The 13,049-nt window shown below is 32.0% G+C and overlaps 1 protein-coding gene across 1 annotated transcript in view; it reads left to right on the forward strand.

The window, feature by feature from the left end:
* Positions 1-1,352: 1,352 nt before the first annotated feature.
* LOC117117097 (calcium-transporting ATPase type 2C member 1-like) overlaps positions 1,353-13,049 on the forward strand; it is a 47,829-nt gene continuing 36,132 nt past the window's right edge. Inside the window, exons 1-4 of the mRNA XM_033261284.1 lie at positions 1,353-1,437; positions 2,830-3,132; positions 4,498-4,689; positions 6,265-6,354. Of these exons, the coding sequence (XP_033117175.1) occupies positions 3,064-3,132; positions 4,498-4,689; positions 6,265-6,354 (351 nt within the window). The 5' untranslated portion in view covers positions 1,353-1,437; positions 2,830-3,063. The remainder of the gene's footprint in view (positions 1,438-2,829; positions 3,133-4,497; positions 4,690-6,264; positions 6,355-13,049) is intronic.

Raw genomic sequence — 13,049 nt, forward strand, 5'->3', positions numbered from 1 at the left:
AGCAGTTTTATGGATATGTGCACTACATAAATCCTATAAAATAAATAAATTATTCTATAGTGTACCATAAACCAAAGCATTGGTATGTGCATTGTCCAGGGCTTTAAAATAAAATAGAGATAAAAATAATACATTTTTAAAAAGACATATTTTTTGCTTGCTCCATGCAACCCCTTTAATTGGGTTATATAGTGTACAGCACATCCTGTAAAAATATTAAATTTTTATGGTTGTAGCACAATTTTTTTTTTTTTTTTTTTTTTTTGTGGCCTGAATTATTCTACTTAAAAAGTGACAAGACAATTTAATTTAATTTAATTTACATTTTTAGTTTCATAACAAAAGAGCCCTGTACATCAATGAATACAAATAATAAGCCTAAACAAAAATGCAAATAGTGTAAGTATTAATGAATAGTAGTGATAAAAAAAAAGTATACACAAAATAATTTGGAAAAATACATGCCCACAGTTTGCTTACCTTTTTCAACACACGCTTGGCAAAATATATGTCCACAGTTTGTCAGAAAGAACCTTGTACCACCATGTGGTCGAGTGAAGCAACTGTTGCAATGTACCCAGTCAGTCATATTCTTTCAGTAATTTTATCAAGAGCCTACTCAGCCTATATACTGATGATAGTGATATCTTCAAACTGACAACAGGAAGAATTTCTTGTTAGAAAATCACAAAAAGAAGATATGTCACCAAATCAAATACAGTGTCCCAGTACTTGGCTTTCTCTAGGTAGTAAAGTATACAAAAATAACTTAGGCCTACCTGTTATTACTTTCGTTGGCTCACTGTTCATGTTTGTTATTTTTTTTAATGTTTTGGAATGATTAAATGAAATGAATTTTAAAATAATTACTCATTTTCTCCATGGTGGACTTAAGCCTGCCCTAGTGATGTAGCTAGCCTTAGGCCTACTGCTAGTCTGCCTAGTACTAGCAGGCTTAGGCCTAGGTCTACAAACTCCAGTAGGCCTAGGCCTGCAAGGCCCTGCTCGACCCACCCAGAGCAGTCTTGGCCCTAGAGAGTTAGGCCTAGGCCTAGGCTAGTATACAGCACCCTGAGCACACTCTGTGAACACGCGAGACACACTTGAAACCTTTGGCTAAGTTTAGTAAATCTGGTGCCAAAAAGACAACGCATTTTCGCAAAAGAAAAACTTACCATTTCCAATCTTCTAATACCATAAAAAGTTACGCGATAGTCTTAGAAAACTTGAGAAACTAAACCACTGTACACTGCTTTTGCCAAAGTATAAATCAGAAAAAGTTTTAATAATAACGCCCTCTCTGAAAAATAGTTTTTTGATAGTAGGACTATAGAGGGCGATATTTACTTAATGATTTTGTCAACATCAATATCCGAAAAAGTCAGGCGGTTGATCGGAAGGAACGTTATGGTATGAATGATGAGATGAAATGATTTGGTTTGTACAATATTGTATAATAAATATTCAGTGTAATATAGGTGCAGGATAAGGTAAATTAATAGTTCACTGAGTATTGTAAGTTAGCCACTTACGGCGGGAGTGCCTAGCATAGGCGCTAGGCCTAGTAATAGCTAGGCGGCTTAGTTTAGGGGCCCAGGCTAGGCTACCGAGGCCTACAACATAGCATCGATCGGCCCGGGCACTAGCTAGCCTAGGCCAGTCTTATTATTACTTGGCTAGGCCAAGATTACTAGACTCATTAAATCCAGCTTGAGTAGTACAGTAGGCCTAAATTTTCTCCATTGAGTAGCACTCTCTTAATCTTATACCCATTTCACACTAGCAGAAAATATTACAACTTTTAACAACTATTAACAAGTTGTAACAAGTTTGATATTCCGAGATTTTTGGTTCTGTCGGCGTATTTTACGATGCCTCGTGATTGTTTCTACATCAGACATGTGAAATTTAGCGAGATTTCTTTTGGTTTTAGGTCTAGGCCTATTAACAAATGGTAGTAATGTTGATACGTTTTCCATCGCTGCCGCCATTCGTATGAACTAAACAAAAAAAAAAAACACAGCCCGCAAAAAGGTCAAAATATGGACATGACGCATGCGCAACAACAACTCGGAAGATTTCGGGGAAAAAACAGGCCTCGCGATGGTCTGTTTTTGTTCCGAGATAACTCAGGGGACCCCTGTGAAATCTTGGAAAGTTTACAAGGATTTTGCTTTCACACTCATCAAAACCTGGTTACAACTTGTTACAAGTTGTTAATATTTGCGAAATAGCATCAGTGTGAAATGGGTAATAGTCTTATTCACCAGATCTAGTATTATTTAAGTATGATCCATCTCTTGAATATTATGTGTATCTTACTGCATTGCTGTTTTCAAAACTCTGCTCTAGGGCTTAGCTCAGTACTAGTAGTTAGTAAGTTATGTCCATTTCTGTTTGTTGTTTATTTTCGATAATGTTTTTGGAAATGTTTATTCCAGCAAAATGTTTATTATACAGTGCATAGTATCAGTGCACAAGATCCAACTTTAAAGTAGGGCCTTAGAATATTTAGGCTTATGAAAGCTCTCCACCCTTTAAAAAAATATGAGTCGATATCTACACAAATTTTGCAGAAAATTAAGCCTTGCCTCAATATATTGTATTATTCAGTAGTTATGATTCTACGCACCTACCATATGTTTCAAGCAATTTTCTTGATGTATTCACAGTGAAAACTATATACTTAATATTGTGGGAGGATTACAGGCAAATATAGCAAATTGTGGTATATTACCAGTTGGGAAAAGCAAACCTAGAGGCTAACTAGAGAAACTGAATGAACAAGAACATAACATTTTATTTATTCCCATATCTTATAAATTGCAGGTACTTGGTTATAACACGGAAAGTGGAGGACTGCATTGTTCACTAAAGCCTGATAACTAATCCCTCAGTGCAACTATCATAGCACCATTTGTTGTGTCATCACAACATCAAAATATATCTGCTTCCTCTGACTTGCACCTAGTTTTGGAAAGCAAAATTTAAAAACAAGGACATTTTTTACATTCATTCACTCATCTGATTGCATGTTAAGAGTTAACATGCATTTACACAGTCATGTTCAAAATCACTGAAAAGAATGCAAATGAAGAATTAAAAGAAGCTAAGGCTAAGTTAATTGAAAAGGTAGGTTATTTTTATATATAAATAAATTTTCCATCAGTTTCTATGGAAATTAAAAAATTAATTTACCATCAGTAGGCCAATTATATGCCATTCTATTATTATTAGGGAACATCTTTCGATCTATTTCCACTAAACATCATTTAGGGGAGCGGGTATTAAAATTCGCAAAACCAATTTTTTTTTAGTGTCATATCTGCATCTATTTCATGAATACTTACCTGGATGAACTGATATAAGCCAGATTCCTAATGGTATTTACCCGCCAAAAACAATGGAACTGTGTAACCCAGGCATATATAACACATCAACGTTATGAAACAAGCCTCATATCTCCCTTCGCCGTGAGCGAGTACAGTATAGTGAAAGTCTTATGCAAAATCAATTTTTTTTAGTGTGATATCTGTTTCTGAAAAAAAAAAAAATTATGTTGTGATATTGTTTCATTGCATTAATTTATTTTGTTATTTTATGTTGTTCATTTTTTTTTATGTATTTATTTATTACGGTGTATTTGTGAATGTAATTCCAAATGGATATTGGCCCTTGATGGCATTTGAAGCACAATAAAATTGAATTAGATTGAATTCAATATCATTAAAATAATATATGTTTAAAAATTACAAAAATAATGTTAACAATATTAAATAAAATTTGGAGACCAACCATAAGAATCTATCATCTACACAATAGTAAACTAAATCAACAATTGTGGTTCTTTAAATCTAAATTTTTATTGTGTGTTTTTTATATTTTTTACACAGTGATTGGCACTGCACTGCTGTTGGATGTGGTTTTTGAAATAAAGAAATAAGCAAATAAATATATAAATAAACAGAAAAAAGGAAATTTTACTATAATATATACCAGTTAAGATAGAATGGTGAAGGCAATCATTGAGGATTATATTTTGTAATGATACATGATCTCTGGACCTGTATTACTTGCAGAAACAATGCATTCATATTTAATACCAATCTAGTAGAATCTATAGAGTTGTAATCCTGACGTCACACACCACATTGCCAAAGCTGCTACAGCTATTGCCCATAGTCACCAGACTTAGCTTTTTCAACTGATGTGTCTCTAACTGAATATATACATTGGATAACTAATAATTATTGTGAGTTTCTATTATTAAATTTTTTATTTTAATTTTTTAAGTTTTAAGTTATCAGGTTTTGATATGTCAGTTGAAAAAGTTGTGAGGCTTGGTAGTGATGTGAATCTCCAACTACAATTTACTTACAAAAAAAATTAAAAATAAATTTTTAATTTTGTTAAATTTTTAATGATCAATGTTCATCTTCATTATTAGTAAGTAACAAGTTCTGTTCTAAAACGTGATAATTGTGAATTATTTTTTAGGTACCAGATATAGAAAATATGGATGCAGATGAAGCAAGTCATTTACCAGTTGAAGATGTATGTGATCGTCTGAGAGCTGACACCAAACAGGGGCTCTACTCAGCTGACGTTGCGCAGCGACGAAAACGCTTCGGCCTAAATGAATTTGTCATTGCTGATGATGAACCATTATGGAAGAAATATGCTGGACAGGTTAGTTTGCAGAATTTTACATGTTACGGCACAAAAAAAGTAGTTTTGTTTTGACCAAGCCTGACTGGCCTTAATTCTCTAACATTTATGGCCAGTTTTTTGGCAAAAAAAAAAAAAATATATATATATCAAGTAGCTTCCAAAATAATTTGAAAAAGGCTAATTTTTCTAAGCTTTAATTAATAAATAGGTTTTAGCCTTGTGAATTATCATTCTGGGTGTGGAGTTGTATAATAGTTTAATAAGATGCTTATCTTCTAATCCAAGGGTCCTGGGTTCAATTCATGTGACACTAGGACATTTTTTTCACAACTAAAACACCTCTCCCCAAACTCCATAAAGAGACTTACTTTATAAAGCATTGTTCTATCTTGTAATTGGCGAGTTAATTGCTGTTGGATGCAAAATAGATTTTTAAAAATGAATGATGATGTGTACTGATTATTAGAATGACGTTGAGGCTTATAGTAAAAATAAATTAATATATTCTAGATAGACATGCCTTGATTCTCAAATGTCTCTATCCTTGAGTAGCATCAATTTATGTTTTTTTTTTTCATAGTGTACAAAAATTATATAACGTAAATTCTCAAATTGCTTTGCATTGTCTTCACTTTTTGCTGTAAAATTTGTTTAAATTTAGAAATAATATTTTAGAGATTTTTTTAAAATACGCATTATGGAATGTAAATTGATATTGTATTAAAAGAATTTTAAAATGTATGCTCACTATCAAATTCCAAGTTTGTCATTCTTCAGAAAATGTTTCAAAAGCTTTCTTCCTGATTTAGTGTGTTTAGAATACAAGCCAAGTAAATTGTAATGATAAAGTAATCAGACAGGACTGGATTCATCAGTTTCACTAACAAGTTACATCTATTGCCATAAATTAATTTGCCATTTGCTGTGCTGATAATAAATCAAACACATTTTAAATATTTTTCAGAAAGACATAGCAAAACATTCACAGTTGATAATTATATTTATATTCAAAATATAAAAATGTTACCTTTCAGAGTCAAGTCATTATAATTATTTATATATGTATTTACAGAAATCAGATTAAATTATTTGAACTTAAATTATGGTATATTTATAAATTCTATCCCCAAACCATCCTTTATTAAGATTGTTATATAAAATAAATTGTCATTGTTATATTTTTATTGCTATTAATTATTAAAATTAACTTGTTATTTCTGTTATTCTTGTTAATTGTTATTCTTGTTAATTATTGTTATTACGGTTTATTATTATTTTTGTTTATTTTTATTTGAATAATTTTATTGACAAAAATTCAGAAGATATTTTTATGAAATTAACTAAGGTTCATAAATTCTTAGTCTAGTTTTTATTTTATCCATGAGAGTTATACAGATTGTAGTAAACATATTCTACTTGTTTTTGTTGTTGTATTGATATTTATTGTTATTAATTGTTATTTTATTCAATTTGACTAATTTAATTGGCAAACATTCAGAAGATTGTGGAATTACTTGGTTCTTCAAATTCATGCCCTAGTTTTATCCATGTGTATACAGATTGTAGTAAACATATATTTCTACTTATTTCTAGTTTAAAGATCCATTGATACTACTACTTTTAGCATCAGCTGTAGTAAGCGTGATAATGGGGCAATATGACGATGCTATCAGTATTACTGTGGTAAGTTTCTTCTATTTTTTTTCCTACAGCAGAACCCCCACCCCCGGGGGTGCATGTGTATGACCAAAATCATGTAGAAAGGGTTGTGTTTCCCTGAAAAGGCACGTATGTACGTTTTTAGGGTCTGAAAAATGCTGGTATTCATAAATAGGGTATCATATTTGAGGAAATTAAGAACGTGTTTAGTGTGTGCGTCGTCGTGTGTGTCAGACAGTGTCTTTATTTCGGTTTACAGTTGTTATATGTTTAGGCCTAGGCCTATACTTATTCTAGGAATAACGTGTGTTGTCTATTATTATAGGGTGGCCAGAATTTTAAGAGGTTTTTCGCCCTTTCATGTTTAGGGTTACTTTTTACTCTAAAAATAATTATGTAAGGGGTAAGATTTTAATATATTACATGAAAAGGGGTGAATTTTCTCTGCATCTCAAAACTTGTTTAGGGCCTTTTTTTGAAGCATGGTCATACAGTACACATGGGTACCCAGATCTAGACTGGGTGCCCCCACCTCCTTTGGGACATACTTCTTTAGGGGAATCCCTGTTAAGGGAACATCTTATTTTTTACTGCATAGCCAGGGCACAGAACTTTAATTACAAACACAGAGCTAATATGCTATCCCTTTCTATTAATAATTAAATGGTTAATAACGTCCGGTGTTGTTGAGTAGGACAATTAATTACCTTGGTTTACAATGAACCAACCAACATGATTTTCCTTGACTGCAGCTGTCTTGAGTTCTGAGAATAATCAGGTGTAAACATGAAGAAGCTGTTACCAGCCACATGATTTTTTTTATGCATCATACCCATATGTTCACTAATTCAAGTTTGGTTATTTTGGAATGAGAGCTGAATATTAAAGAGTCTTTGGCATATCATGGTGATCGTAACACTTGTGTAGAATAAGCTCTAGGCTAATGTGTGATGATTTACTTTTAGTCAGCCATTTTACAAAATCCATCAATTCATCATTACAGTAATAGACTAATGGTTTGCTCAAATCACAAAGATAAAATGATCAATGAGTTTTGTTTGCAAATGTAATATACTGCTAGTTAATTATTAATTCATATCACCATAGATAAAGCCGTGTCCAGCCTATACACTTATACAGTATTTGACAAAAAACTATCATATTCCCATATAAAGTCATGATGTGCCTATATATGGTCATTATGTGATGTCATCATGACCATATTTAGGCATATCACATGTTTTTGTCAAATAAACTTTGATAATCTGGACGGGAGTTAAGACTCTGTGACCATGGCAGTATTTTTATATAAGTTTAACTTGTTCTAATTGTACCATTAAATTTTTATTTTTCTATATCAAGTGATATTACTATTACACAATGTTATTAGCTTTCAAATAAATTAAAAACAGTAAAATTATTTCCTTGCCTATTAATTAATTAATTCCTATATTCTTCCTATATGTAAATGATAATTACATAATACATAAATAGTAAAATGTGTGTACATTGTTGATTTTGTTCTATTTGACTTTTGTTCTATTCCGAAATGTGATAACAATATATGTGATTTTTTTTAAATGAGAAGTTTAATTTAAGTTTAATTTTAATATTATATTTTTCTCTCAATTTTTTTTAGTTGGTCAACTCACTTTCTAAACACTTAACTTTATGAGATAATAATGATAATAAAATTATGTATAGACACTCCTATAATCATAATGAAAAGGATTCCACACCTTCCCTTCCTGTTTTCATCCTAATACATTGTGATGGGATCCAATAATTCATACCATATCCGTAAAGATTACCATGTAATCCATGCGGGATAAGGAAATGATATTCTTGTCAAGAATCCTGTTTGAATTTCAAATGAAAATGATGAGTATGTCACAGATTCAAGAGATCCTACAAGGGATTTATTTTGCATTGATTTATAGGTCTGTAATAACATGTAAATGCTCGAATAACCACCGAAGCTCTTATAAAAATTTTTGGCGGCTTCAGTGCGACGCTTATTCGTGAGCGGTACTTATAAAAGAATATCGGTGTGGTGCTTTCCATGCCCATTCCTTTGTTACCTATCTCACATACTCCTGTAGTTCAGTAGGCCTATCTTAGGTCCTATGTCATCGTAAATAAACGTTTTAAGAAATGTTTGTCTTCATTGTGTTACTTATTTCTTTTAACACTATAATACATTATATTTAAAACTCTGTTTCCCTGAAGTGTTTTTAATTACACAGGGTAATGATTAAGCGCCGCTGTGCTTATTCAAGAGTGGCACTTAGCTAGAATAATATCAGGTTTGGTGCAGCGCTTATTTGGAAACGCGCTTATTCGAGCATTTACGGTAAGTACAATGATTATGAAGAAAAGTAAATACTACAGAGAGATGTGTTTACAAATTGATGTTGATGATAATGTGAGAATTAAACATATGCCATCTTTGAAATTATTAGAATAACTAAAAAACAACTTTGAATTTTTAATAATTTTATTTATATATTACTGATGTTTAATTTTGATATTACAATATAGTACATATTTATAAGCAAGTACTTGAAGGTTGCAGATGACTCTTGCTTAGTAGAGCTCCTATCTAATAATACACTGCCAAATGTAAACTGTGTTAATGGTTAGTGAAGCGCTTAGAGGCTTCGTAAAGGCATGAATCGCTATATAAGAACGACATATTATTATTATTATTAGTGCAAAAAAGACTTCCTTACAATATTAAATGTGAAGAAAACAAACAAGTTATATTGCACTTCATGTAGGAGTTTTTGTTGGTAATATTCCATTGATAATAATGAGATTGGGTTAGGTTTTTATTGAGAATATTTTTCTATTGATAAATACGGTTATATTATTAATAGTGATTAACATAGGTAAAAGGTAGTGTACTTTTTAAGGGTCATTCATGGATTTCAAGCTTAACTAGAAACAGAACACAAATGATCTATTATAATTTAACAAACATATGTTTTAAGTTCAATATTATTTCTTATATAAAAAGTAATTTTTTTATTCAGTTATTCCAATTTTGTGTTATAATTTGGTAATACTGATTTTTTAAAAGACAATGTACTTTTTTTAGGGTCATTCATTGAATGCAATCTAAACTATAGGGAAAGAACACAAAATTATCTACGTAATAAATGTAACAAACATATTTTTTAGTTTAAACAAATTAATTCTTATCTAAAAATTAATTCCTTATTCATTCAGTCATTCCTTTTTTTTTAATTAAAAATTCTCATCACATAAAAGACATTTCAGGTTCCAAAGATGTCTGAAAGGGGGGACCGAAAGTGGGGCCGATCGAGATAATACTACCCTAGGGGGTCCGGTGTCAATTCCCCATGAAATGTTTTGTTTTTAGACGCCCGAAAATAACCTATGAGGCGTTTTGGGCGATCCATTTTTTCTTTCTTTTTTCATCTTTCTTTTATTTTGTCTCTTCCTGCATAAACCAGTTTCTGGGTTCATTCATAGACTGTAAACTGAACCAGGAAGTTGTTTTTTTTATGTATATAATATGTTCAATATTATTCCTTCTCTGTATTATTTCATTCATCCAGTCAGTCTTAGTTTTTTATATTTGTTAATTCTCATCTCATAAAATACAATGAACTTTTATGGCCATTCATTGACTATGTAATAAGATAAACCAGGAACAAGAACACAATGAGCTACATGCTAAAGTTAACAAACATATGTTTTTTATGTGATATGATCGGTATTATTTCTCATGTATAGTAAAAACTCAATTGTCCGATTATTGTGTGTGTATTTTTTTTTTTTTTAATTATAGTTTGGTAATTCTCATCTTATTATTGAAACAAAAAAATTTTAGGAAAGACTTATAGCAAACTTTATTTTTGAGAGATCTTCAGTGAAAGGCATAAAAATGAAATAAAATGTGGTTGACTCATTTGAAAAAAAAGTGCAGGAGGGAAAATCTCCCCATCTGACCCATCTCATGTAAATGTCTGCACCTGATGCAGAATGATTGGATGTTTTACTACACCATTTTGTTATAAATTATTTCCCTGACGTCAGCTCTGCATAGCAGAGGCCCCAAAATTTGTAGAAGATGGGTTATTTTTCCAGGCGATTTTGCATTCTTGCCGGGGTGCAACAGAGGAGGCCATTAGGCCTTCCTGATTTCAGGGAGATTCCTGTGATTCGCGGGAGACTTGAGACCCCTGCCATAGGTATATATCCCTGGTTCTTAATTGATGAATAAATTTCCAATAAATTAAGGACAAAAATGCAACCTCTGGGTAATGTGAAGGGGGTGGTTTGGAAAATGAGGAAGATGATATAGACTATAAATGAAATAAATACCGGTAGCGCCAAAAATCGATCACTGGGTACTTTCTGTGGTCCTATTCTTTACTGTGTACTATGAAGAAACCAAAAGCGCTTTATGATTTAGGGGTTGCCCCACTCAGACGTAAAATTAAACCCCATAAACAGAACTATAAAAAAAGCATCCAATATTAGTATTTTTATTATTTCTGCTAAATTTAACATAGCAGCCCAGAGAAAGTAAAAACGTAGACATGTTAAAATTGAGTCATGATGCCTGATTTATGACCAAGGGCTTAGCCAGCGAGCCGTCCGGCTGTCTTTTGGACGACCAAAAATTATTTAAGACAGCCACTTTTACCGTGACAGTTTGGACGGCTTGGCCTACTTAGGTCGGCCTAGCCCAGTTGGGTCTGGTCTACTTCAGCAAATTCTTTATATTCTTTGAATCTATCAAATGTTGCATTCAACTAAAGCATATTTTCAATTCAATTCAATTTATTTTATTCAGTCTAATGTACATTAAAATAACAGAAATGTGCTTTGAAGCTAAGCGGTCAAACATAAATATAAGTATTAAGTGATGTTAGAACAGTAAGCTAAACTAAATTTTGGACAGCATATTTGGTTTTTCCGGCTAAACCCCTGTTTATGACCCATTGTATAAGGAGCCCATTGTTAAATCATAGACTATATTTAGGTTATTTTGAGTTTTATCATCAATAACATTCATAAGCCTATTTTTACATGATAATAAACAGCTGGTGAACCAAAGAACAGTGCTTTTAAAAGTACATTTTGATTGTCCTGCAAATAATTTAAGTCATATGGGACTATATATGCCGCCAAGTTTTGTCAGTGTCACTATGTTTGTTCTGATCATTGTGTTTCGTCAATAGCCTTCTTTTCAAGTACAGTAATAAAGTTTTAGCGTCACCCTGACTTGTGTGCCACCCAGTTCCTTCCATCTCTGTATTTTGTCCTGTTAACTGTGATTTGTTAATAGCATTCTTTACTTTACAGTGGTAATATAAAGTTAGTGTATCTTAAAAATTAATTCACTAGTCCTACATGCACATACTGACAACTTTTTGTATTTTGACTGAGGACTGTTAAATTGATGACACATCCACACAGAAATTTCCTGCAACCCAATTTTGGGTCATGACCAATGGTGTAGGCTTAGTAAAATTTAAAAGTAGGCCCCTATAACTTCAAATTGCAAAAAAAAAAGTACTTTCAAATAGACCTATCTTAGCGGAAACAGTTTCACCTAGATGCATAACGATTGCTTTCAACTCGGCTTAGACTATCCGGTATGAAATGTACACTCACCACAATTTGAATTTGCATGGGGAACAACTAAATTACTGTATTTGATTCCTAGTGAATGAACAGATTGGGTGAAAATGAGTTTTGAAGATAGATATTCAGTGGCATTAGCATTTAAACACTGTAAGTAAAATCTGGTTTGAACATCGATCGTATTATAATTGTCATCATTGTTTCATTATTCATGTGTATCAACATCATTATTATGTGTGTCACGGTGTGTGTGTCTGCATCAACCTTGTTATTAAAATCTATTAATAGACTCAAGTTATTAATCCTACTACTGTATACTAATATTATAGTTGACGCATTTGAAGCACGCTTATATAAACTGTTAGATGCATATAATATGTATCTATCAAGTATCAAAACAACAAAAAAGAACCTTGAAATGTTGAATTTTAGCATGCTTTGCCCAAGTGTAAATTGAACATATGGCATATTGACCAAACACAAGATGATACCTTGGCTTCCATATGGAAGAATTGCTGTATTCACAGTTACGGTATACACCTGTGGAAGTACAGTATTTCCCTTGTACCATAAAACCTCAAATTGAATTCCTGGGCTTTTTTTTTTTTTGCGAACTTTGAATGGGCTTCTTTTCGAGGCTACTTTTGCAAAGTAAAGAGGGGGCTGCTTTCAAAATTAGTGCTGTAAATTTTAGGAATTTGTACTATAAAAACAATAAATAAGGCAAATACAACATCAATCAGTATCATAGAGTGTATTAACTGGCGTTAAATCACCTAAACTACTGTATAAACCAAGCTTGTTGTTTAATAATTTATTTTGCTTTTTGAGATTTATGTACAGTGTATGTACTATACTATTTCGAACAGAAGCCTATGCTACCTTAAAAAGAAGCTTCTTTTCGAGGTGGGTTTCTTTTGGAGGCTAATTTTGCAAACTAAAGAGGGGGCTTTAATTTGAGATGAGTTCTTCTCGAGATTAAAGCCCCATTCCCGGCAAAATTTCACTAAAAATGACTTTTTTTTAGAAAATATGCATTTGCATTACTCCAATTATTATAAATCATGGAAAAATATTGGCATGAATTTTAGTTTTAC

The sequence above is a fragment of the Anneissia japonica genome, unplaced genomic scaffold, assembly GCF_011630105.1.
Source record: "Anneissia japonica isolate Jap-2015-1 unplaced genomic scaffold, ASM1163010v1 scaffold287835_len3118868_cov185, whole genome shotgun sequence".
Classification (NCBI taxonomy): domain Eukaryota; kingdom Metazoa; phylum Echinodermata; class Crinoidea; order Comatulida; family Comatulidae; genus Anneissia; species Anneissia japonica.